At 44.7% G+C, this 26740-nt stretch overlaps 1 protein-coding gene across 1 annotated transcript; it reads left to right on the plus strand.

The window, feature by feature from the left end:
- The first annotated feature begins 2978 nt into the window (after positions 1–2978).
- Positions 2979–25272, plus strand: LOC306914953 (zinc finger CCHC domain-containing protein 24-like). Its single transcript, XM_079492191.1, has 4 exons — positions 2979–3413; positions 6699–6896; positions 22400–22564; positions 25150–25272. Exons 1-4 carry the CDS (start codon positions 3195–3197, stop codon positions 25261–25263), a joined length of 696 nt encoding a protein of 231 aa, XP_079348317.1. The 5' UTR covers positions 2979–3194; the 3' UTR covers positions 25264–25272.
- The last annotated feature ends 1468 nt before the right edge of the window (positions 25273–26740 follow it).

Raw genomic sequence — 26740 nt, forward strand, 5'->3', positions numbered from 1 at the left:
AGGTAGGTAATTTCATCTTTACGTGTGATAACATTGTCACCCACTCTAACCAAGAAGCCATTTGCCTTGCTGAGATTACTATTAGATCCAAAGAGAATGGATTCAGTTTTTCCCAGGTGTAAAGATAGTTTGTTATCAGCGAGCCAGGTGCAGATTCTACCGAGTTCAGAGCTGAGGGCATTTTCAACCTGCAGTTTGTCCCTGTCCGAGACCAGCAGTGCCGAGTCATCTGCGAACAGGAACAAGTTGCAGTCACAAGCTGAAGTCATGTCGTTAACATATATTAGGAACAGTAGAGGCCCTAGTATGCTTCCTTGTGGAACGCCACAGCTCACTGGGAGGGGGGGGGGACAGTGTTCCGTTCACTTCCACCATCTGTGCTCTCCCCTCCAGGTAGGATTGCATCCAGCTCACTGATGTGCTATCGAAACCAATTGCTTTTAGCTTGTTAACCAGTATGGAGTGGTTCACTGTGTCAAAAGCCTTTTGGAGGTCCAGCATGACCATGCCGCAGTATTTGCCAGCGTCCACCTCTTGTTTGATGTGGTCGCTCAAATAGAGAAGGCATGTGTCAGTGGAGTGGGATGTTCTGAAGCCAGATTGGAACTCGTACAATAATTTATTAGTGGCAAGATACTTTTCAACCTGTTCATAGACTATTTTTTCCATCACTTTCGAGATGGAGCTTAGAATAGAAATAGGGCGGTAGTTGCCGGGGTCTAATTTACTCCCTTTCTTGTGCAGGGGGGTTACTTTGGCCAGTTTGAAATCTAAGGGGACCTGTCCCTGTTTGATGGAGAGGTTTACTATGTGGGTGATGATTGGAGCTATAGAGATGGCTGAGTCTCTGAGAAATTTGGAGGGAATATTGTCATGGCCAGTGGCCATGACAATCCCTCACTGTAGGCTATATATGCCATGACAATCCCTCACTGTAGGCTATATATGTTTTTTCCCCTTTTTTACCTCCTCTATAATGATTTCCTGTTTATGGCTTGGCTATAGCCATAAACTATATAGAAGTGTTTATTTGTACGTCTCTAAATGTTATGATGAATTGAACATGGTGGAACCTATTGTAAACAAGTGTAATGCTTTATGGTGTTTCACAGTTAACAATTGAGTTGTGCTTGAAATGTAGCCAATTCTTCAATCTGTTATTAAATCCTTCAATCAACACTTATATTGTAGTAATAAAATCAGCTGAATACTTTAATGCATTAGTCATTTATTACAAACCAATAATATGATTTTGAAATGGTCCGTTCTGCATAATGATGGGTGTTTTTACTTTTTCTTTATTTTAATGCTGATATAGATATAGTTTTACTCAAGTGTTTGTATAGCACTCCCTGAAGCACATGCACAAATAGCACAATCATAAACAAATAATTCATGTGACACAATATAAAGCATTTTGCAATTAGCCTATACATAAAGTCAGATTGTAATCTGTTTATAACACTTGTATGCAGTCAGTATACAAGTATCTGTATCTGTCTGCCTGCATCCCATACATGGAGTTCCTTGTCAGGCATGCCCTTAAATGAAATGCCTGCAGTCTCCGAGGTTAGGCATAGGCCAAATATGGAGTCTAGGCCAGTCTATGATGTCATATTGATGACATCAGTATTTATTTAAGATCCACTGATCTGACAGAATGCATTTTGTATTTACTTGCGCAAGCAGAGCGCTGGGTATGTATGTTTTGTATGTCGGGGGATGTATGTCGGTGTCCTCTTTCAGCCATTCTTGTACATGGCCCTTGTGTGCAAGGCGCAAGTTGGCAGCTCGACTGAGTGCATTTCTAGTTCTATTTTGTAGATGGTTAAAATGCATTTCTGTTAATTTAGTATTTTGATGGCCTGATATCTAGGCCTATTTATTATTTTATTATAATAAGGCTTGGTTTACTTTATATTATGTTTGATTTACATTTGATATGAAGTAGGCCTAGGCTATTTGTTTTTGAATATATTTTATTTTCTATTTTACAGATATTGTTGGTCTCCTTTGTTTTTGCCAAATTCACTGTTTGACACTTGGGGGAAATAAATCATGTTCAATTCTGCATAGCTGCGCCTTGCCATCCTGCCTTAATGTAAATGTATGTTCGAACTATTAAGGGCACAAAAGGTCACACCCAGCCGAGACAGCTGGGAGAACAGAAAACTTAGGAATCAATTTAGAGACTCACACACACGCACACGCACACACACACACACACACACACACACACACACACACACACACACACACACACACACACACACACACACACACACACACACACACACACGACCATACGCAGCGACAATCTACACAGAATAGAATTGGTAATTACTCACCATAAACACTAGATGGCAGCAAACTTTAGACGATTGATACCATGTATGACTGATTGATAGCCTACCATAATTTGCCTACTGTTTTTTATGATCAAAAGGTGGGCACTATGTTTATTGAACAAGATTATTTCTCACCATAAAACATTAACAAATACTGATAATGTGCACATTAGCCTATATACAAACCCTAACCCTTTAATTTTATAAAGGAACACCAATTTGGTCTACAAATGGAACCAAATTGACCTTTGCATTTGTGTACACTCTCAGAGTTAGAGACCAGGGTCCATTGTTTCAAACTACTATAGTTTACTTTAGCTTGTGTAGGCAGTAGCCTACCCCAGGCATCAAGACAATATGAGTCAATGAATGACCCCTTTGGGAGTTGGGGTCCCCGACTCCCCGGGTCCCACTTTGAGAATCACTGGGCTATATAGGAACCATATTGCCCCCCTGCTGGACCTCCTATTATATAGTGACTCTCACTCTGTGACGTAATAATCGGGACCGGGAGAATATGCAATATGCGAGCATAGCAGCGTTCATCCTGCGATCATCAGCCTGGCTGGAGCGCACAGATTTTGGGACTGCATGGCACCGCACATACATTCTGCCCTGTCATGCTTTCACTGCGCTGCCTCCGTGATCGTAACCCAGGGACCACCGGGGCGGGGGTCCCGTACGCAGAGCATCTGAAGCGAATGCATTGAAAAATAATCCTACGGATCGCAAGAAAGAAGTGGAATGATTGAGTGAAATCCACTATTCAGAAATACAGCTGTTCTGACGGCGCAGCGCAGAAGCATTATTTCTTTCTTTCTTGCACAACAACCAAAAAAGGCCAATATGATGTCGGGTCCCACGTCTGTGTACCACCAGCCCGCACACCAGCTGTTGAACTGGGTCTACATGTCCCTGCAAGACACTCAGAGTACCAACGCTTTTGACGCGTTCAGAACCGAGTCCACTTCTTCCTCCTCTGCACCGGACCTGAACAACGCCAAGCGCCAAGCGGTCGAGCTGAGCTCCAACTATCTCAACAACTTCCTACAGCTGAGGAGTGAGGTACTAGAACTTGTGTGTAATGTGGCTATGTGTATGTTTGTTCTTGTTGTAAAGCAAAAGTTAAAACTTTAGTGCAGGTCATCAAACAACGAAGAGTGTAAAAACTCTCACAGTTACAAATGGATCAATTAGATTACCACAGGGTCAATATTTTACTGTGTATTGTGTAGTATAGTCTAGTTTATTGTAAAGGTTTTCATATAAATTCAAATTAGGTTTTTTGGCATGAGAAAACAAACGTTTATGTGTCACAAATTCACAATACAATAAAAACTAAAAAATGGGGAAAGTTTACAGTTGGAGGGGGTTGTAAACAGAGCTATGTCACATTTCATGTAACATATGAGATTTAGCCTCTCAGACCCAGGACTTTATAGAATATTTTGTTGTCATTGGATAAGATTTTGTCCACAATTCCGCATGCTTGATGTTGGTACCATTATAGGAGTGGGGACCACCTGGAACCCCCTCAAGGACCACTGGTGGTCCCCGGACCACTGGTTGAAAACCACTGGTGTATAGTCTACTGCATGGTGACTGACTGAGTGATGTCTTTCAATATTAAAGGCTTTCCCGTGGATATATTAATATTAATTATTATTATTACACGTTAACATTTCATATTGCAGGTTTTTTTCTGCTGCCCATAGGTCAGCTAAAAACCTCACACTCTGCATTCCTCCATTGGAGTTGCACTGCTGTGACAGAGTGAAGCCCTATAGCATATGAATATGTTTTTTGTACCCAGGCTGTATACTGCCTGTGTGTATTCACACTGTTCCTGTGTCAGTAGTATGCTGCTGAGGAGGGAGGTATGGCAGGTTGGGAGAGAGAGAGAGAGAGAGAGAGAGAGAGAGAGAGAGGCCTCTGGCAGGGTATTAAATAGATGAATGTAAAAGGGTTCGCACAGTGGTGTAAAGTAACTAACAAAGTACATTTACAAGTACCGTACTGTACTGCAAAATGTAAAATAACTAAATACATTTACTTTAGTACTGTACTTAAGTACAATTTTGAGGAATTTGTATACATTACTTGAGTATTTCCAATTTACAGTACTTATACTTCTAGCCCACTATACATCTCGGATTGTACTTTTACTCCACTACATTTATTTGATAACTTTAGTTTACTTTGTAAAGTTTGAATGGTATTACAAAACATACATTAAAACCACTTCAGCCCTATATTTCGGCCATTTGAAAATAGCCGATCTACAAGCTCACAATGTGAGCATCGTGAGCTTGTAGATCTGCTATTTTTCAATTTGTTTTGATACATTTTGAAGTTGTGAAATGGGACATTCTGCATAATGAGTAGGCTACTTTATACTTCTGCACAATGAGTATTTTGATACCAATACTTTGGTACTTTTACTCAAGTAAACTTTGATTACCGTACTTTTACTTGTAATGGAGAAGTTCTATTTAGCAGTATTGATACTTTCACTTAAGTAACAAATGTACTTTTTCCATCATCACTGGATGTAAAAGGGTTCACCCTTCCTCTCTTGGACAGAGGAGTATGTGCAGCGCTCCCCACATGGAGCCATACCTGCAAGCAGAGGACTGAGATGTATAGCAGGCTATACAGCAGTCCTTCCCAAACCCTTTCATGTCAAGGACCCCCAAAATGTATTAGCCCGCGGACCCCCATTTGAAGAGATATGTCAGGGACCCCTTGGTGTGGTTGTTATGTGCAATGATGTCTTCCCTTTGTATTTAGGGTTTTTCCTGGAGGCTGAAACCTTGAGCAGTCAAACGTTCCAATGAAAAAACAAAGTGATATAGTGACATGACATCACAATATCATTATTTCCGATTGTCATTATTAAATGTATCCTTTTTTGAGTGGTGTAAACCACTCCTACAACTGGCTTTTTGAGTGGTGTAAACCACTCCTACAACTGGCTTTGTTAGTTTACGTGTCTGTCCGTACCAAAAAATGAGCATGGTTGCTATGGTCACCCAGTTCACACGGGTGTGATTTCATTACGTCAGACATTACGTCAGACCACAGCTGATCAGTCTATCTTACACCACTCAGTTCACACGGGTGTGATTTTTATCATACAACCACATATGTGGGTGCGGCTTCAGTTCAGGTGGATCACCACCCATCACCACCCACCAGGCAAACCAGGCATACTTAATGAACTGGTGGGTGTGTCCACATCAAAACGACATTTTAACAAATACTGTACACTTTTTAGGAAAACAAAACCTTCCTCCTTATGTTATAATAATACCCGATGATCATGTTTTAGGGTGGAAAAAAATCACCGCACTTTAACCTTGATTTACAGAGTTACAGAAAGCAAGCATTAGTTGCGGTGGCATTTTGCAATCCAGAGTTGTATGGCTCTTTCATCTGTGCCTGGTTGGTGTTTAGTTGACGGTTTATTAATCGAGGGAAGCGCGTGACATGATTATAGCAGACTGATGTCTAAGACAAAACATCAGCCTCTGCAACGGACATCACATCACTCTGTTATCCAATCCCAATACAATTCCCTTTCTGTGATGACTTGAGAGTAGCCACTGTGTAGCCATGGTTCTTCTTCACGCTTTCTCTCTGGTACCACAGAACCCACATGTCCTCAAGAGAAACAAACAATGGCGCTGATTGTTATCATCCCCAACTCCCAACAGGACCAGTTGGAGAGAGAGGGAAAAAAAAACCCTGCACGACAAGGGCATTTTGTTCTGTTAGGGAAATGGACACTATAAGCTTGTAGAGTAAATGTGGCGCATCTGCGGAAATGAAATAACGTCTACTACTGTCTGTCCTCTGTACAGTACAGTGGAGACGAGGACTGCTGGCTCATGACAGTGAAACAATCAGTGTGATGGACTGATAGGGGAATGGCCTTGTCGAAAACCTGCTCTTTCATGCAATGTTGCAGATGTGTGGTCCCATGTTTCTGCAGAAATATACAGGGGAATGCTGGAATTTCTACTCGGTTTTCTTATTTTCTTCTGAAGTTACACTTGTAGCCTACTAGAACGCCACGCATCCGTGTTGTTATTTCTCAGTGGATATCGTGAAACACGGCCACAGCGCACAGGCGAAAATGGCACTTCCGCATAATCCACACATATGATTTGGCCACCCGAACTGTGCACCTGTACAACTTCTCAATTGTATAGATAGATATCAAGACACGTTCACACCACTTTGTTATTAATCTGAGTTCCCAGAAGTTTTACTTTTCACCACTCTTTGTTATCAGTGAAGACAGTGATATATATAATATATTCTATATTTTCTTCCTTTCTTTGACAGGCCCTGAATAATTTCTATAAGGGGTCCTCACCGTACGGGTCCCTCAACAATATCGTGGAGGGCCTCAGCTCGTTGACGGACCATTTCTCCGACCTCTCCATATCCCCAGAGTCGCGCAAGTCCAACAAACGGCCGCCACCCAACTACCTGTGCCACCTTTGTTTCAACAAAGGCCACTACATCAAAGACTGCCCTCAGGTGAGATGTGGATTCTGACGCTTTATGTCTCCTTCACGCACGCACGCACCCACGCATGCACGCACGCGCACACACACACACACACACACACACACACACACACACACACACACACACACACACACACACACACACACACACACACGCACACCAGCCCGATCTTACCCAAAAACGCAATTCCGTATATACACTAAAAACAAAAACCGGAATCTGTACATATTACACTATTAATGTTTTGACTGCGACGGAGGCGTGGCTTTCACTAGTAGTGTATGTACGGAATTGCCAATCCGTGTTATTTCATCGTGTTTGGGTGAGACCAGGTTGCACACACGTATCATGTATCATGGGAACTGTATATCAACAAGTTAATGTCTTGAAGAACTAGTGCTGCGTTCTAACAGGATTGAAAGATATTTCCAACTTCCCTCATCATTGCTAGGTTTTGCTCATCGGCGTTTCATTTGAATTTATAGAACATAAATAATCACATTTACCAATCAGCAAATCAGAATCTGATGTTGGCCGGCTTCTTTCAAAATGTTAAAGTGATTCGACAGCACATTATTGTATATGCACATATTTGAGTTAGTTGTACCACCACAGGTTGGTAATGAAGAGCAGATGCTAGATTGGATCTGTAAGCCAGCGTTAATGAAAGACGATAGGCTTTTCTGTGGACCTAAGCAAAAAGCTCCACTCTGAATGGGCCTGAAATATTACCACAACCTTTAGTGCACCTGGAGTTGCCTATTGATACATTTTCAAAAGGAAATACCTGACATTTGTCAGATGTAATGAAAATGGATCAAATGATTGATGGGCAGGATGTAAGAGGTATGCAGTGTTAGAAAAAACTTCACGTTGAAGTCCAGTTTCAACTCAAACAGGTACGTAAAAAGGTAAAATTCTGTATGCACTGTTAAAGTTTAATGGTTTCATTTTGTGAGCCAAACGCAAAACATGTGTGGCAATTAAATATCTACTGTATCTGAAAGTACCTTCCATATATTATTATATCTAAAGAATATATTCTCAGAACATCAAACGATCATTTAACAAAATAGTCAGTGGTGGACCCTCCGACACCCATCTGAAAATATGTTGTTCCAGGGACTCCCCCCGAAGCAAAGATTTGAGTTAAAAACATTGGCTATGATATTCAAAGACTTACGCCACATTTTCACGATTTTTCAAAAATAGCAGATCTACAAGCTACATAGCGTGGCACTCGGTCACTTGCACTACCTTTAACTTAACACGGATGATTTTTCTGTGTACTACGACACACACCAGCCTGTGGAATGCCCGTAACAGGCCTCCATACATAGCTGAGTGGATTGGATCGGAGCAGCGAGGGATAGGAATCAGAGAATGTCATGGCTCAGTAAGAATGGAGAAGAAACACACAGGAAATGGGTGCACACAGGGGTCTCCTCTCCGCTTTCACAACCTCTCAGCCCGAGTCACTGAACTCTGAAAGTCTGTCTCTTTTATAAGACAAGCTAGGCAACGTAGTGGGAATCTATGGCAAGTTGTTCTCAAACATTTTCGTGTGAGGGAGGGATCCCCAAATTGACGCGTATATTTATTATGTCCCACATCTGACAGATTACGTGCCAGGGAGTCAGGGACTCCCATAAGAGAAGATTTGTGTAACCCCCTCCCACTCGCTCCATTCCATTTGAAAATAAATTCAGTGTTTTTTAAATAGCCGATCTACAAGGTTGCAACGTGTTTGTAGCACATTCCCAAATTCTAAAGAGAACTTTAGCCAAAAATCTGTTGTGAGCTTGTAGATCGGCTATTTTTGGCAAAGAGATTTGATTGGTGCAGACTAGAGGGAAAGCAGAAGTACAGACTAAGTATTGACAGTGGTTAAATGTCAGAAAATCGAAATACACATTAACGTGAATCCAACACAACGCTTGACAGTCAGTGCTAGTGCTGTCAAACAAGTATTGGGGGAGCTTCATCTCTCTCACGGCTAAGGGGTCCTTGGCCTGAAAAACGTTGAAGACCCGTGGCTTGGGCTATAGTACTCTGAGATATTTACGATTCCCTTCACAGCCCCGCCCATTTAAATGTGCAAAATCTGGAAGCCATCTCTTGCTGGCTTGATGTTCCCCCTTGCTCTCTCTCTCTGTTGTAAGGAGGATGATGTCAGACGTTTATCATGTGTTGCTGAGCTTCCAACCCAAAGCAGTGATTAAAGAGCCGCCCTCGCGACAAAGAAGCCCTCAGTTGAAGCTCAGCCGAGTATCCCGTAGTAGCTAATGAACACACTGCTTGTTGTGGCTGTCGGGTGGAATCTGTGGCATTTTGTAGTGTGTTCAAGTCAACTCGCGTACAGTATGTACAGTATAGATTGCTTTACTGTCTGTTGTTGACACACACAAAGTCAAAAGAAATGCCACAGACGCACAAGAGCAAGACACAGGGGCACAAAGTGGACATTTAAAATGACAAAATAAGACATCAGCCTCTTCAATATCCGTCCCCAATCAGCTGTTTATGTGTCACCTGATGGCTGTTTATTAATATTTACCCAATCATTCTGCATATTGTAATAAACATGTCACCGGGCCAGCCTGTTACACCCCCTAGCCCCAAGGTCGTAACATTCCAGTGACCCTTTTACCAATTAAGCTGTTGAACCCAGTGACTGTGAAAGTGAATAACACAAGTGACAATGTGCTGACAGTGAATGGCTGCATGATGGGGAAGGGCTTCTTGGGCTAAATAAGGAGCGCATTGTTTCTGCAGAGGGGCCGGGCAGGCGAACCAAAGGTCAGGAAGTCAGTCGGGCTGTATTGTCGGCTGTGCACTGCGGACGCTGGCCGCAGTCATGCAGTCATCCCTGTCTGTCTGTCTGTCTGTCTGTCTGTCTGTCTGTCTGTCTGTCTGTCTGTCTGTCTGTCTGTCTGTCTGTCTGTCTGTCTGTCTGTCTGTCTGTCTGTCTGTCTGTCTGTCTGTCTGCCTGCCTGCCTGCCTGCCTGCCTGAGGCAGTGGTCAGATACACAAAGATGTCCAGAGCCAGAACATCATGGTTTTGGGAGTCACTCACAGGCACAGCTGAGGCCACGGCGTGTCATTATTTAGGGTTTAATCATGTCTGAATGGAGGGTAGATGACAGGTTTGATGAATGACTTCAGACAGAGAATCCTTCGGTGATTGAGAGAGGCCGCTTTGAAGTTTGAAGTCCTCTCGTTTCTCACTGCGGTTCACTTGTAACGTTTTTAGCCTCCGGTTGAAGCCAGTGAAATCTATTTGAAAACGGTGAAATTGCTTGGGGAAGAGAATTAAAATCCCCCCCCCCCTTTCTTTATTGTTTGCCATTAGAATTCAGACTGAAGATTCACATACTTATATTGAGCAATGGTGCCCAGATGACAGTGAAGTAACAATTTAAGGACTTTTAAGACCTTTTTAATGCCTAATCAAAAATAAGAAAAAATACCATTTCTGCATCAAAAGTAATCAACAACATTGACCAAATTGTCAAATTATATTGGCAAAATTGTGAAAATAGCCGACCTACAAGCTCACAGAACTAACTAGAACTAACTAAATCGAAACTAAATTGAATGCCTCAACTCTTTGTCAGGATGGGATGGGGGTCCCAGTTCAAATAATATGATTATTTTGGGGGATCACGGCTTGAAAACAACTGGTGTAGAAGAGAGCGATACAAGTGGAGTGGTACGACTGCCTGGTGACTCGACGCTGCGTGGACCATAGAGACTGCCTGGTGACTCTTGACGCTGCGTGGCCCATAGAGACTGCCTGGTGACTCTCCACGCTGCGTGGCCCATAGAGACTGCCTGGTGACTCTCCACGCTGCGTGGCCAATAGAGACTGCCTGGTGACTCTGGACGCTGCGTTGCCCATAGAGACTGCCTGGTGACTCTGGACGCTGCGTTGCCCATAGAGACTGCCTGGTGACTCTCGACGCTGCGTGGCCCATAGAGACTGCCTGGTGACTCTCCACGCTGCGTGGCCAATAGAGACTGCCTGGTGACTCTCGACGCTGCGTGGCCCATAGAGACTGCCTGGTGACTCTCGACGCTGCGTGGCCCATAGAGACTGCCTGGTGACTCTCGACGCTGCGTGGCCCATAGAGACTGCCTAGTGACTCTCAACGCTGCGTGGCCCATAGAGACTGCCTGGTGACTCTCGACGCTGCGTGGCCCATAGAGACTGCCTGGTGACTCTCGACGCTGCGTGGCCCATAGAGACTGCCTGGTGACTCTCGACGCTGCGTGGCCCATAGAGACTGCCTGGTGACTCTCGACGCTGCGTGGCCCATAGAGACTGCCTAGTGACTCTCAACGCTGCGTGGCCCATAGAGACTGCCTGGTGACTCTCGACGCTGCGTGGCCCATAGAGACTGCCTGGTGACTCTCGACGCTGCGTGGCCCATAGAGACTGCCTGGTGACTCTCGACGCTGCGTGGCCCATAGAGACTGCCTGGTGACTCTCGACGCTGCGTGGCCCATAGAGACTGCCTGGTGACTCTCGACGCTGCGTGGCCCATAGAGACTGCCTGGTGACTCTCGACGCTGCGTTGCCCATAGAGACTGCCTGGTGACTCTCGACGCTGCGTTGCCCATAGAGACTGCCTGGTGACTCTGGACGCTGCGTGGCCCATAGAGACTGCCTGGTGACTCTCGACGCTGCGTGGCCCATAGAGACTGCCTGGTGACTCTGGACGCTGCGTGGCCCATAGAGACTGCCTGGTGACTCTCGACGCTGCGTGGCCCATAGAGACTGCCTGGTGACTCTGGACGCTGCGTGGCCCATAGAGACTGCCTGGTGACTCTGGACGCTGCGTGGCCCATAGAGACTGCCTGGTGACTCTCGACGCTGCGTGGCCCATAGAGACTGCCTGGTGACTCTGGACGCTGCGTGGCCCATAGAGACTGCCTGGTGACTCTCGACGCTGCGTGGCCCATAGAGACTGCCTGGTGACTCTGGACGCTGCGTGGCCCATAGAGACTGCCTGGTGACTCTGGACGCTGCGTGGCCCATAGAGACTGCCTGGTGACTCTCGACGCTGCGTGGCCCATAGAGACTGCCTGGTGACTCTGGACGCTGCGTGGCCCATAGAGACTGCCTGGTGACTCTCGACGCTGCGTGGCCCATAGAGACTGCCTGGTGACTCTCGACGCTGCGTGGCCCATAGAGACTGCCTGGTGACTCTCGACGCTGCGTGGCCCATAGAGACTGCCTGGTGACTCTGGACGCTGCGTGGCCCATAGAGACTGCCTGGTGACTCTCGACGCTGCGTGGCCCATAGAGACTGCCTGGTGACTCTCGACGCTGCGTGGCCCATAGAGACTGCCTGGTGACTCTCGAGACGCTGCGTGGCCCATAGAGACTGCCTGGTGACTCTTGACGCTGCGTGGCCCATAGAGACTGCCTGGTGACTCTCGACGCTGCGTGGCCCATAGAGACTGCCTGGTGACTCTCGACGCTGCGTGGCCCATAGAGACTGCCTGGTGACTCTCGACGCTGCGTGGCCCATAGAGACTGCCTGGTGACTCTGGACGCTGCGTGGCCCATAGAGATTGCCTGGTGACTCTCGACGCTGCGTGGCCCATAGAGACTGCCTGGTGACTCTCGAGACGCTGCGTGGCCCATAGAGACTGCCTGGTGACTCTTGACGCTGCGTGGCCCATAGAGACTGCCTGGTGACTCTCAACGCTGCGTGGCCCATAGAGACTGCCTGGTGACTCTCGACGCTGCGTGGCCCATAGAGATTGCCTGGTGACTCTCGACGCTGCGTGGCCCATAGAGACTGGCTGGTGACTCTCCACGCTGCGTGGCCCATAGAGACTGCCTGGTGACTCTCGACGCTGCGTGGCCCATAGAGACTGCCTGGTGACTCTCAACGCTGCGTGGCCCATAGAGACTGCCTGGTGACTCTCGACGCTGCGTGGCCCATAGAGACTGCCTGGTGACTCTCGACGCTGCGTGGCCCATAGAGACTGCCTGGTGACTCTCGACGCTGCGTGGCCCATAGAGATTGGAGTGGTACGACTGCCTGGTGACTCTGGACGCTGCGTGGCCCATAGAGATTGCTTTGGTCCTTTTGTGTTTGCTGCTGATAAAACATTGTTATCTCTGCCCTGACTCCTGAGCACGGCCTCTGTTGCTCTTGGCTGGGGAGTCTGCTGAGGATGGAGCAGGAGGATGAACGAGATAGAGAAAGAGAGAGAGAGAGAGAGAGAGAGAGGGAGAGGGAGGGAACACTGGAATGTGGGCTAGCTCAGTGGTTCCCAAAGTGGGGTCCGGGGTCCCCCAGGGGTCCCCTTCAGGGAGTTCCAGGGGGTCCCCCAGCTATGATGGATAGTTAAGAACCAAATGGACCCATGGATCTGTAACTCTGAGAGTGTACACTCTCCGAGTTAAACTAACAGTGGTTTTACAATATAAATTGGGGGTCCCAGAGATAGAAATGCCATTAAATGGTGGTCCGTAGCCTAATGCATGTCAAACTGGGGATCCTTGAAATTAAACAGGTTGAGAATTACTGCTAGAGCTGTAAAAATCATCTCTTATGGGGGTCCTTGGGGCATATCTTTTCAAATGGGGGTCCGTGGGCTGATTAGTGTCAATTTGGGGGTCCTTGACATGAGAAAGTTTGGGAACCTCTGGGCTAGATACTATAGACTCCCTCTGATAATCAGTGCAGTTACTTGGAGATCTAACTTAGGGCGTACTAACGATACTACACACTGCAAGGAAAAGCAAGATAAAGGCTGTAAAGCATTGGTTTTCAACCCTTTTCATATCAAGGCCCATTCTTTATTCGGCATTTGAGCCACGGACCACGGGGGTTTAGTCGTTGCTGGTGGGTGAGGGACAGTCACATTTCTGCATTCAATGCAGGAATGCTGTGTGCAGTGTTTATGGCAGTGAGAGCAGCTGTGCATGAACACATGTCTGTGTGGTTATTCTGCAGCGTCTAATCTTTATATCGCTTGGCCTCACCCTATACATAACATTGTGCATGTGTGTGTTTTCACACGGGCAGATACAAAGATACAGACAGTGCACCATTCATTTCCAATGGAAGCAGCCAGCGACGTGTGGATGCAAAGATGCATCTGACGTTTGTAGCTGCTGCAAAAACAGTTGAGCTGGTTTCAACTTCAGCTACAAAGATACAAAACTACAAATACGCTGTCACTGTGTGTAGCTTTACATCTTTGTATCTTCTGCCAGTGTGAACGCAGCATTGTCCTATACGGTACGTCAGCTGCAGTAACTCCAGCACAGGCAAACGTATAAAGTTATTACATTGACTCTGATTGTTGTGTCTCTGAAGGCATGGTGAAGAGAGCATTTAGTCTGGGTATTATCAGATTGAAGTTGTATATCTGACCTATTTCTTTCTTTCTTTCTTTCTTTCTTTCTTTCTTTCTTTCTTTCTTTCTTTCGCTATTCTTCCCGTTCCTGAAAACTAGACATGATGGGAGCTGGTAGGAATTCCACCCAGCTCCTCCTTACACCTGTAAACCTGTGATGTAAAGTGGAAGTTGAGTCGAGTTGAGTTTCCAGCCAGCAGATTTTGGGTCAAAGTGGAGGATAGCGTGAGTGGGGTGTTCAGCAGGGGGGAGTCTTTTGGCATGGCCATACCAGCGCATCCGTCGCTGTGCTGTGTTGGGACGCAGGGGGCTGTTGGGTGCGTTCCCGCAGCGTTTCCATTGTGGTCCTAACAAACATTTTAAACATTTTTGAGTGCGGCTGTAAGGGGTTGTAAGTTGAAAAGAACATAACGCTGAAAAGAAGATGAAGAAAAGAAGGACACATCTATCTCTATATCTCTGTGCATGTCAGTCTGGGTCTGGGCATTGCTCTGGTGTTGTCCTCTCAGTAACAGCTGGGCTCTGCTTGTGTGACGTCGAGGGTCCCATGCATCCAGATGAGACACGGCCAGGGAGAGAGAGAGAGAGAGGGCTTTGGGTTTGTTAGTGCGGTAGTAATTGACCGCACGGTATCCAATGGGTTCGCTGTTCTCATGGTCTTCAGGATGGATTGATGTCCCGCGGGAGTGGGGGGAGAGAGGGGAATGGCGAAAGACAGGGAGAGAGAGAGAGAGAGAGTGTGTGTGTAGTGTGTGTGTGTGTGTGTGTGTGTGTGTGTGTGTGTGTGTGCGTGCGTGCGTGTGTGTGTGCGTGCGTGCGTGCGTGCGTGCGTGCGTGCGTGCGTGCGTGCGTGCGTGCGTGCGTGCGTGCGTGCGCGCGCATGTGCGCGAGAGAGAGGGGTGTGTGTGTGGGGGGGAGGGGGGGCTTCCAGGCTTTGGAGAACCCCATTGTTTATCCTGATGGTTTCCAGATGATGGCAGAGGGAGGTGGCTAGCCTCCCGGGCCCTCTCACACACAAGCAACAAGTATCCCAGACCCAAAGATCCATTCCTGGCACAGATTTTTTACCTCATTGCCACAAGGAGGTCCCATTTGACCCGGAGAGTGTCTTGTGATAATAGACTAGACTAGAGGGAGTGTGGACTGTGGAGAGAGAGTAACCTGGAAATGCACTTGATGGAACACGTGTTGTCATAAATTCAACAAAGTGTGACGTAATGTACATCTTGATCTTAAACCATTTCACATATGTTGCGGTTTCTACATACAAAGATCTGTGATAGAAGATGGAATAATAATCAAAATATGCTGCAGGGGGGGAGGAGGGGAACATGTGGCCCATGTACTGTAGCAGGTCATGAAATAATCTCCAATAACATTTACATATTAAAAACAGATCCTCTCTGAGATGACGGCACACCATCCTTAAAGGAGTTGCGCAAAAGCTTCGCAAGGCATTGCTGTTGATGGGCAGATCAACTATACTTCCAGATTTCAACTATTATGCAATACTTCGTCATACAAAAGTGCCGCACAAAAGTTGTGGAAAATAGCCGCTCTACAAGCTCACAACACGCGTCACGTTGTGAGATTGTAGATCTACGATTTACTATTTTCACTATTTCATAGAATACATAGAATGTTTTCCAACACAACATCGACGAAGGCCAAGGGGTCATTTAATTCACAGGAATCGTCCCCACCCGTTCCAGCCAGGTTCCAATTGGTCCACAACAATGCAGTGTCGTCTCGTGACATGTGCATGTGTCAAATGTCAAAGCAACATCTTTGTTGGGCCCGGTGGAAACTGTGGTGTACGGTGCGTGTGCCATGCCCTTCAGTGCTCTATAATAAACTGTGGCATACGGTGCGTGTGCCATGCCCTTCAGTGCTCTATAATAAACTGTGGTGTACGGTGCGTGTGCCATGCCCTTCGGACGGTGCTCTATAATAAACTGTGGTGTACGGTGCGTGTGCCATGCCCTTCAGTGCTCTATAATAAACTGTGGTGTACGGTGCGTGTGCCATGCCCTTCAGTGCTCTATAATAACCTGTGGCGTACGGTGCGTGTGCCATGCCCTTCAGTGCTCTATAATAACCTGTGGCGTAGGGTATGTGTGCCATGCCCTTCGGACGGTGCTCTATAATAAACTGTGGCGTACGGTGCGTGTGCCATGCCCTTCAGTGCTCTATAATAAACTGTGGCGTACGGTGCGTGTGCCATGCCCTTCAGTGCTCTATAATAAACTGTGGTGTACGGTGCGTGTGCCATGCCCTTCAGTGCTCTATAATAAACTGTGGTGTACGGTGCGTGTGCCATGCCCTTCAGTGCTCTATAATAAACTGTGGTGTACGGTGCGTGTGCCATGCCCTTCAGTGCTCTATAATAAACTGTGGCGTACGGTGCGTGTGCCATGCCCTTCAGTGCTCTATAATAAACTGTGGTGTACGGTGCGTGTGCCATGCCCTTCAGTGCTCTATAATAAACTGTGGTGTACGGTGCGTGTGCCATGCCCTTCAGTGCTCTATAATAAACTGTGGCGTAGGGTACCTTAGCCATGCCCTTCGGACGGTGCTCTATAATAAAGCTGCTTTGTTTCGCTTTGCGCTCCTCGCTGAGTGAAAGCTGTTTCCTCCACCAGGAAGAAGAAGATGCACTGCTGCCTTCCAGTGTTGATTTTGTCGACTAAAACTATGATGAAATATATTGACAATTTTGTCAACAAATAAAAACTAGACAAAAATGTTAGTAAGGGACTAGTGGATAAGAGATCCAGTATAAGTCATGTTACACTTGGTTGCATGCTGAAAATAGCAGATCTACAAGCTCGCAGCGCGACGCGTTGTGCACTTGTAGATCGGCTATTTTCAGCAAGTGTAAAATCAGTCATTACGACAGCATCAAGGCCCGCCAAAATGCATTTTAGTCCACTAAATCAACTGGAGATTTAGTCAACTAAAATCGTATGATATTTAGTCAACTAAAACTAGACTAACGCTAAAACATTCCAGGTGACTAAAATGTGACTAAAACTAAATGGAAACTATTCAAGAGACTATATGACTAAAACTAAAATCTAAATTTGCTGTCAAAAACAACACTGCTGCGTGCCCATGTGGGCTTAGGAGAGAGCACTGTCAGATATCTTATCGCAGTGCCCTGTTCGGGAGGCGAGTCAGAGGCAATGTTTTGTTTCCTTATGCCAATAAAGCTCCCTTGGGTTGAATTGATAAGTCCCGGAAAAGGCGCACTGTGATTGGCTAGTAGTCACTTGACGCAGCGTGCCTTCCGCACTTCCGCCTTCGTTGGAGACGCATCGCTCCAATGAACTGCAGCGACCAACGAGGCATCTTTTTTTGAGAGGCGCTTTGAGGGTGTCCAGCTTTGAGGGTGTGTACTGTAAACACAAACATTGTCCTAACACAAACATTAAATGCCATTGACAATGAATGGCCAGGATGCCCATCAACCATCAGTCCCAATCATTATCACCGGTCAGGTGACATTAAATGTGTTAAGTACAAGTCTCAATGTATATATATGCTTTGCATTAGATACATACATGATATACAATATATTCATATTTATCCCAACCTTTTAAATGTAAGCAAAACAAACAGGGACAACACAATACCTTATGCCCTGCCCACTAGCCTCCCACAGTGCCACACTGTGGCAGGAGCAGCACAGCTACAGACCACTAATCACTCCAGCCTAAACCTTTTCATGTCAAGGACCCCCAAATTGATTCTCAATCCGTTTAATTTCAAGGACCCCCATTTGTTACATGCATATTAGTCTACAGACCCCCATTTAATGGCATTTATATCTCTGGGACCCCAATTTATATTGTAAAATCATTGTTAATTTAACTCTCTTGTACACTCTTAGGGGCGATTCACACGGTCGCAACAGATTGATGTATGCTTGTTGTATGAGATGTATAGTTGATGCAAGCTCGCAATGCATTTCCAATGGGAGTCACATGGTTTGACACAACATTTGTGTTGTATGAGGGGGAGGGGGGCAGTCGAAACACAGCCGAAAGCCATACAACAGCATGTAGTCCAAAATGTTGTATCAAACCATGTGACTTCCATTGGACATGTTGATCCTTCCCCATCCATCATTCCTCTTCGATGTCTCCCTTTTGACTGATACCTTTCCATTCAAACTCTAGACGGGCCTCCCCCTAAGTTATTAGTGCAGCCTCGCCCAGCAGCCGGCGAAAACTAGAGTTCTCAACAGGCCCGGGAATTTAGATAAATTAAGGTAATTTGCTGTAAACAGCAGGTTGCACAACAGTGTACACACAATGATTTGTATTCCTTAAAGGGACACCTCACCCTTTTTGCAAAAAAAATATATGTTAATGCGTTTAGAAGCTTTAGAACATTTTCCTGGGGGTCTTTATGTGTGTAATATGTGGTTTTAGATATTTTAGATTGTAGCAGTGAGCCCAGTGTCTCTGATGTCATGGACACTGGGCTCACTTACTTCCTGGACTACATGTTGTCTCAGTAAGACAGCCCTCCCCTATCCACAAGGAGGGAGCAGTGCACCAAAGTATTATGGGAATTGTAGTCCAGGAAGGAAGGAGACCAGCGCTTATCTGCACAGCCTCTTCCAGAAAGGAGAGCTGTACATATTTGGTGGCCAAATGATGGACCAGCCCATTAATGATTTGTGGAAATTCAACCCAGAGACCTTCTCCTGGAAGAAGGTTGAGCCCAAGGGGGAAGGTCCAAGACCAATGAACCGTATGAGCTGTTGCATGGTTGGAGATCGTATCTTCCTCTTTGGAGGATACAAAGCAATTACTACCGGAACTTTTGATGACCTGTTTATCTTAGACTTGAGTCCCAGTCTTAAGACACTATGTAAACTAACAGTTATTCAGTACGGTCTGGATCAGTCTGAACTCCCACACGACATCAGGTGGGAACTGTTAGTCATGACAACCAACATGCGTTGTTAGCTTGTACATCATTTTCACAACTTATTTTTTGAGGGGTGCCAGCCCCTCCTATGCACAGCTGTGTGTGTGTGTGTGTGTGTGTGTGTGAATGTGATGCATGATAATGTATGATGATAAGAATGCCCCTCACTTCACACAATGTGTGGTTCGTATGTATTTTCTTTTTTGAAGGGTGCTAGCCCTTCCAATGCATGGCTTTGAAGATGGCAGCCAAGTCTATGGACTTTTAATGTTTGTATAGAGCACTAAATGACGTCATGTGGCCGATATACAGACACGGGACAGACGTGAGACACATGTTTTGTGTATGACTGATCAAACCATAGATATATATAAACTCTAGATAGCTCACCCGCGCTGTTGGCCAATGGAGAGTGACGTCGTTACGTGGCGGCCATCTTACCTCGGGACACATAACATTGTGTCTATGGGGCATGTACTCTTAAATGACCATAACTTGCTCAATTTTCAACCGATTTTCAAACGGTTTGGTTTGTTATAAACGTCAGAGACGTCCGCATACTTATATGCTTTTATACGACGTTCATATAAAAAAATAAATTAAGCAGATAAGTGTCCTGAATCATAGCCACGTTGACAACGTTTGTAATAAACCAACCCGTTTGTAAATCCGTCAAGATTTGAGCGAGTTATGACTGTTTCTGTTTGAGCTGCCATTGAACATACTGTACTGTAGCCCCGAAGTAAGATGGCTGCCGGGTGAACGACGTCAGAAACTCCGCCTTGAGCCATCTAGTGTTTATATATATCTATGGATCAAACACTCAAATGCTTACTATCAGAATATGACTGTAAGTTAACTAAAGAAATCACACCCGTGTGAAGTGAGGGGCGCTCTTATCATCATACATCACCCCATACACATTGACAAACACTCAAAGCTGGTCATGCATTCATTGTCGGATGTCAATGGCATTCAATGTGTGAGTTGGGACAAACGCTCAAAGCTGGCCATTCATTACACAAACCCTCAAAGCTGGACATATGAGGGGCTAGCGCCACACAAAAGAAAAGTTCTAACCAAAAACACATCACCTACCCTACCTTTAACTCATACTTCATGTACTTCATACATACTAAATCGTACACATATGGTCTCACTGTGATATCATATCAAAACAGTTCAGTACAAACCTGGCTCGTCGCCCCAATTATGACATGCCCTACTTTTCAGCCCAAGTTGCATTTAATTGGATCCAGCCTTGTTGGGAATGATTCTTGTTTATGATTGGTTTAGGGATTCTCTCATTGTGTTATACAAGTGCAAGCCGGGGTTCATCTGGGTTTGATTTCCTTCTCGCCCCGCGTTCTCTCCGAGTCCTGATTGGCTGGCCAGGGCCAGCTGGGAGGGATGTCATGACAGAGAGCCTGAGGTATTTTCTCCTGTTAGTTTTTTAGCTGCCTCTCCCATTGGTTCCTTTCCTCCACAGGCTCGAGGAGGCCTCCTTTATGGTCTCTGGTGAGCACAGCTGGAGGGAGGGGAGCGCTCAATTCTAATGGGAAAGTTGAATAAATAAATAATAATAATACCAGGGATTCTCTACCTTTTTATTTGATACATAGTTGTCGTTGTATCTTTTATCCCAGGGAATCTACACCGTGAAATCCTTTGTTAATTTAACTTCCATGTTGTACACTCTTAGCCCTAATAAGCAAGACTCATATCACACTGTTGAATCCACCGGCAGGCAATTTTCTTTTTTGCCAACGGATGATTCGCGTCCGGTTTATTAGCCAGGCTAGTACACTCTCAGAGTTACAGAACCACAAGGGTCCATTGGGTGGTTCCTTCCCAGTCCCAGACATGAACTTTAAGAACCGGTGAATTAAACCCACTATAGCTCCGCTATATTCCAACAACCTTGCCCTACATAAGCCATTAAAGTGTTATTCTGCCGGGGTGGAAAATCCCCATCTACGCCCGGCCGTGGTATAGTAAGTTAGAATAGCAACTCAGGCCGATACAAATGTGTGGCGACTGCTCCAGGATTAAAAAGTATTCCGGTAATGACAAATTTCCCAATGCGGAATATTCCCAACCTTCAAAAAGTGAATTTGTCTGTTTTCCCTCATGCAGTGACAGAAACCCTATATCAGCATCCTATTCCCCACTGCCAAAGTCCTCCCCCTCTTGGCCACCAGCAGACGCCCGCCATCAGTTCCCCTTATAATCACATCGTGCTTTGAGTTGGCTGCCGTCCAAAGAAAACCTTGTAGGTCAGTCTCCTACGGTAAAAGGTGACGAGAAGCAAAAAAAAAGCAGAGCGTTATTCAAAGCCTTTGAGTTTTACAAATCGAAACAAAGTTGGCCCATAATATCGTAGTTTGTCGACAGCTTGTAAATGGATGACATTAAGGTGGTAAACATCGTTACCTGATATGGTGAATGCAAGCATCTGATGTATTGCTCTCGTATTGCTTGATTACTTGGTTGCACCAGTGGTGAAAAGTAACTAAATACATTTACTCAAGCGGTGTTTTTACTTTACTTAACCCATTTAGGCCTGATGTCGAAATAAAAAAAAACGTTCGCTCTGAAAGAATATATATTCAAAGATTTATGCCGCATTTTTACGATTTTTCAAAAATAGCAGACCTACAAGCTCGTAGCGCGCCACTCGGTGGCACGCTATGAGCTTGTAGATCTGCTATTTTTCAATAGCTAAAGTATAACATAATGCTTAGTTAAAACACCAAAAGGGGTTCCCGTCCAGAAGTATTTCCTTTTTTTTTTTATTATTATTTTATAAACTGCTATTTTCAAAAAAAAGTTTTTGTACTTGGAATGTTTTTGTACTTGGAATGCATGTTTTACTCGTAATAGAGTATATATTTTTTTGAATTGTGGTAATGCTACTTTAAAAAAGATCGTGGCATTTAATGTTTGTGTTGCCACAAATTTACGTCAAATTTCAGGCACATATGACGTAAATTCTCCTTTCATTGTCAATGGCAAATGTGAGACGTGACAGGACGAAAAGCCGTATATAGGAGGGGCTAGCACCCCTCAAAAAAGAAATCTGAGTACTTCTTCCACCACTGGGTTGCACATCGTGTCAAACAAGCATATCAAGTATAAATCAGGCATTACTTTTTTGTTGTTTGAATTTAATTTATTTTGTTCCACAGGCTCGACCAAAGGGTGAAGGTTTGACCCCCTATCAGGGAAAGAAGAGGTGCTTTGGAGAGTACAAATGTCCCAAGTGCAAGAGGAAGTGGATGAGTGGAAACTCCTGGGCCAACATGGGACAGGAATGTATAAAGTGCCACATCAATGTTTACCCTCACAAACAGGTACCGGTAATTATGATCCATAATCCAATCATTCTAAAAGTTCCAATGTGCTCAAACTCATAATGTTGATAATGTAAGTGCTGGCTCATCAACCCTAATTTATAATTGAACGTACATTGTCGTGGGGAAATGGATTATGTGGTAGTGGTGTGGACTGTGGAGTGATGGTTGTTTGGTTATTAGAAGGTTCCCAGTTCGATCCCCAGCCTCCCCTAGGTTAGTGTCAACGTGTCCTTGAGCAAGACACTGAACCCTTGACCCAGAAGGGTCCATTTGGATCCATTTCTACACTCTCAGAGCAGAGGCGTATTTACAATAAGGCGAGGGCAGGCCGCCGTCTGTCCAAGTCAATCTCGCCTGTCCTTGAAAACAGTGATTAAAAAGAAAGATACAAAATCGGCAAACTTAGAACAATGGGAGAGCATGTTGCTCCGACTTGCTCGTCCATTGACTCCATTCGCCCCTCGCCCATTCACGGCCCGGGTGTGTCCATTACGTGGCGCGACCCTCCCATAGACATACTGTACAAATACAACGCCTTTGTGTTCACACACCTTGCTGTCAAAGAACGCAAGGGAGATACATTTGACACCCTACTAAAGGTATTTGATGCGTGCCCAGCTGAAGTTTTTGCCAGTGTATATGACTTCTTAAGGGCACTAGTAATTACACTGCCAATGACCACATGTACTGTTTCTAGTGTACAAAGAGTAAAAAGTGCATGCAGAACTACAATGACAACCTCTCGCCTAAATAGTCTGTGTCTCCAAGCGTTTGAGAGAGATTTAACTGAAGGTCTGAACTACGATTCTGTTATAGAGATTTCCAAGCGAAAGCCCCGCCGTCTCAATGTTCCGAGACTGATTGTGTGAACACTATTTCATTATTTAATTTTGCTGTGAAGTGTTCGAAGAGTCACTATCATAATGCTGGCGTCATGTGTAGTCATACTGTACTTTGAGAATAAAAATACATATATTTAATATACTTGCATATTCTTATTTTATACAAATGTATTAATTGTAGGCTACTGGTTTTTATATAAGTATCCTATAATCCAAGTAGCTAGTTATAAACCAAGATTGTGACATAAATAGAGGGAGAATGGAGGAAAAAAATACTTTATTTATGTAGTCTTTAGTTTATTAACGTTTCGATGTGTTCTTGTTGCTTTCCGATCCCCCGCCGACATGACGTTGAGAACCGGTGCCAGACTTTCTTTTTTCTTTGCTTGTTTTTTGCTTTTGTTTGTTGCTCACTTCAGGGATTCTTTTTTCTTAAATTGTAATTTACAGGGGACACGGTGGCACAGTTGGTAGTGCTGTCGCCTCACAGCTAGAATGTCCTGGGTTCTATTCACGCTGGGGACACTGTGGGCGCTGGGGGGCGTGTTCTCTCTTCTGCGTCATCAGTACCATACCGAGGCGGGGTTGGCGAAAGGGCCTTTCTGTGTGGAGTTTGCATGTTCTCCCCGTGTTCCCTAGGGTAGGTAGGTACCCTCACAAAAAACATGCAGTAATCCTGGTCTCTAAACTACCTCCCCCTGGCCAGGCGGGCGCCTGATGGAGGGGAAAGGAACTGGTTGAAATAACGTGTTCCTTCCACGTGCTACGTCCAGCCGGGGAGACTCTCCCCTGTCAGGTGAAAAGAAGCCGTTTGGACTACTCATGCATAGAAGGAAGCATGATGTCTGTCCACTGCCCCCCCAGGTTGGCAGAGGAAGTGTAGCGCCCAGGATTACATTAGATAATTGACACTGGGTGAAAAAAATGGGCTGCAAAAATCATGGGATAAAAGTTATATATATATATTTTTTAAATACACCGAGTGACATGGTCATACGATGGAGCATAAATTAGTTTAGCTGTACCAAGGGTCTGATGAATCATTCACAGGAGAGGAATCCTTCTCAGCTGAATGCACATTTATCTCACCAGTCTATGTAACGGTGTCACAAGCCAAAAATAGTGGATAAAAATGGTAAATGATGCATTTATAAAGCGCCCAACCGCCCAAATCCAAATAGCTTTGCACTGTGCATTACACTCATCCATTCAGATACTGTACTGTACATGTTCATTGTTAACACACCAATGGTAGAGGAAACCATGCAAGGCACCAACTTAACCTTTATTAATGAACAATCTGGCCTGGACGGCTCTCTCTCGCCATTTCCTGTCCTATCTCTATCAATAAAGGCAGAAAAGGCCCCAAAATAATTTAAAAAAAAATTAAACAAACAAGAATGACTCAGTCATAACTGCCAGGTGCAACAAGGTCTTGTAGCGCCCATCTTCGTTCGTTTCCGACGATCTTTTGTTGGTCACTTTGGTTGTTATGGCTTTCCTCTAGCTCATTAGTTTATAACATTAGCTTCTGTTGCCACTCGCTCCGCATGGGTTTTTATGCCGTTCACACTATGAGTTTTATGGGTAAGACTCCCATTGGCTTAGGCCTTAGGAGGCAGCCAATCATGACTAGGTTGTCACTAAAGTCGTCTTTACGGTCGCCAGTAGTGGTGCGTGCAAATGTAGTTCAGGCACTTTTCAAGCACCTGGCTAACAATCTGTGATTTTGCATTTTAGCGACCTCTGGAGAAACCTGATGGGCTGGATGTGTCCGACCAGAGCAAGGAGCATCCTCAACACCTGTGTGAAAAGTGCAAAGTCCTTGGCTACTATTGCCGCCGTGTACAATGACACTAGCTAGAAATACTCTGTGAAAAGTCTGGAATTCAAATTGTACTTGACTAAAAGTTCGAAAGTATTGGCATCAAAATATACTTCAAATGTATACAAATCAAGCACACAACGCATTGTGAGCTTGTTAGATCGGCTATTTTCAAATGGCCGGAATGAAGTGGTTTATGTATGTATTGGAAATTGGAAATACTCCAGTAAATGTACCTAAGTTACTTTTTTACAGTACAGCACTTGAGTAAGTGCCTTGTGCCCACAAAAGCTTTACCGATAAGAACCTTTATAGTACTGTATTTATCCCCCATAATGTGTGCTTCTTGACAATATGGCACAGTATTAGAAGTTCTCTGTGGTGGAAGTTTTGTACAATACCTCAGCGGAGTCCAATAGTTTTGTTTGCTGCGGTCTTGTACATTTTTTTTTAATGGATCCTTTATGATTATGTAAATAGTTATTTTAAGTCTTAATACTGAACAGTGAATCATATCAACTGTGAATTAAGAAAATGTGGATGTTTTTTTTTCTCACAGGCAACCCGTTGGACTCAAGGGTTTGGACTGAAATGTCCATTTCCACTATGTATATTACAGAAATAACTTTATGGAAAATAGACTCTGTGTACCATGATATTTTGTCTGTATAAAATATGCAACCATTCTTTACTAAAAGGGATAAATTGTGTATCTGTATTATGATCAGTGTTATAGATGGTACCATTTTATATATATATTTGAAAAGCCTTATTATTGTTTTGATTATTATTACCGCATCGTGCGAAGGATTCCTATAACCAAGTAACGATTATATTTTTTGTTCCAAAGGTTTTAAGAACATTATTGTAGCACCCTCTTCCCCTCCGAGTGTGTGTGTGTGGAGGGAGATTATATGTACCTACATCTAGTTCAAGCAAACACCAAAGTGCTCTTTTCAGAGATATAGCCATGTTTACTGGAACAATACTGCACAACACAGAAAGATAATGGAAGGCTGGATGTGCATGCTTTGATCTTAACCTTTATTGTTTTTGTTCTATCAAGTAAACTTCAGATTAAAAGGGTTGGTGTTTGTGTAAAACACCACTTTATGTGCCTTAGTTTGAGTACCCCATGAAATGGAATTAATGATATTATATATTTGAAAATGTTTGTATTAAAAATATATTCAACAATTTCTTGGCTTTTATACGCGTTCGTTTTTCTTATGTTCAGTGAATCCTGAGGGGCGGCGTGCAAGTAACTCATCCAAATTAGTTTTCACATTAATAATGCAAAAGCTCTGTGGTCGATGCATTAACCCATTTAAGAATTAGGACTGAGGCCGATTCTAAAAACACCCTCTAAATCCAGACCTAGGTTTTCTGAAAAACTTCAAATACTGATTCAAAAATGTTATGCTGCTATATAGTGTACATAGCAACAAGAACCCCACAAGGGGTTCCCGTGAATCCCGTCCAGAAGGGTCAAGACACCAAAAGGGG

This window comes from Electrona antarctica, assembly GCF_951216825.1.
Source record: "Electrona antarctica genome assembly, chromosome: 22".
In the NCBI taxonomy this organism is placed as follows: domain Eukaryota; kingdom Metazoa; phylum Chordata; class Actinopteri; order Myctophiformes; family Myctophidae; genus Electrona; species Electrona antarctica.

Bases quoted from the DNA above. Each gene is read 5' to 3' on its own strand.
- LOC306914953 (XM_079492191.1), top strand. From the start codon at position 3,195: ATGATGTCGGGTCCCACGTCTGTGTACCACCAGCCCGCACACCAGCTG. The intron at 3,414-6,698 runs GTACTAGAACTT...TTTCTTTGACAG, and splicing joins TCCTACAGCTGAGGAGTGAG to GCCCTGAATAATTTCTATAA. The intron at 22,565-25,149 runs GTACCGGTAATT...TTTGCATTTTAG, and splicing joins ATGTTTACCCTCACAAACAG to CGACCTCTGGAGAAACCTGA.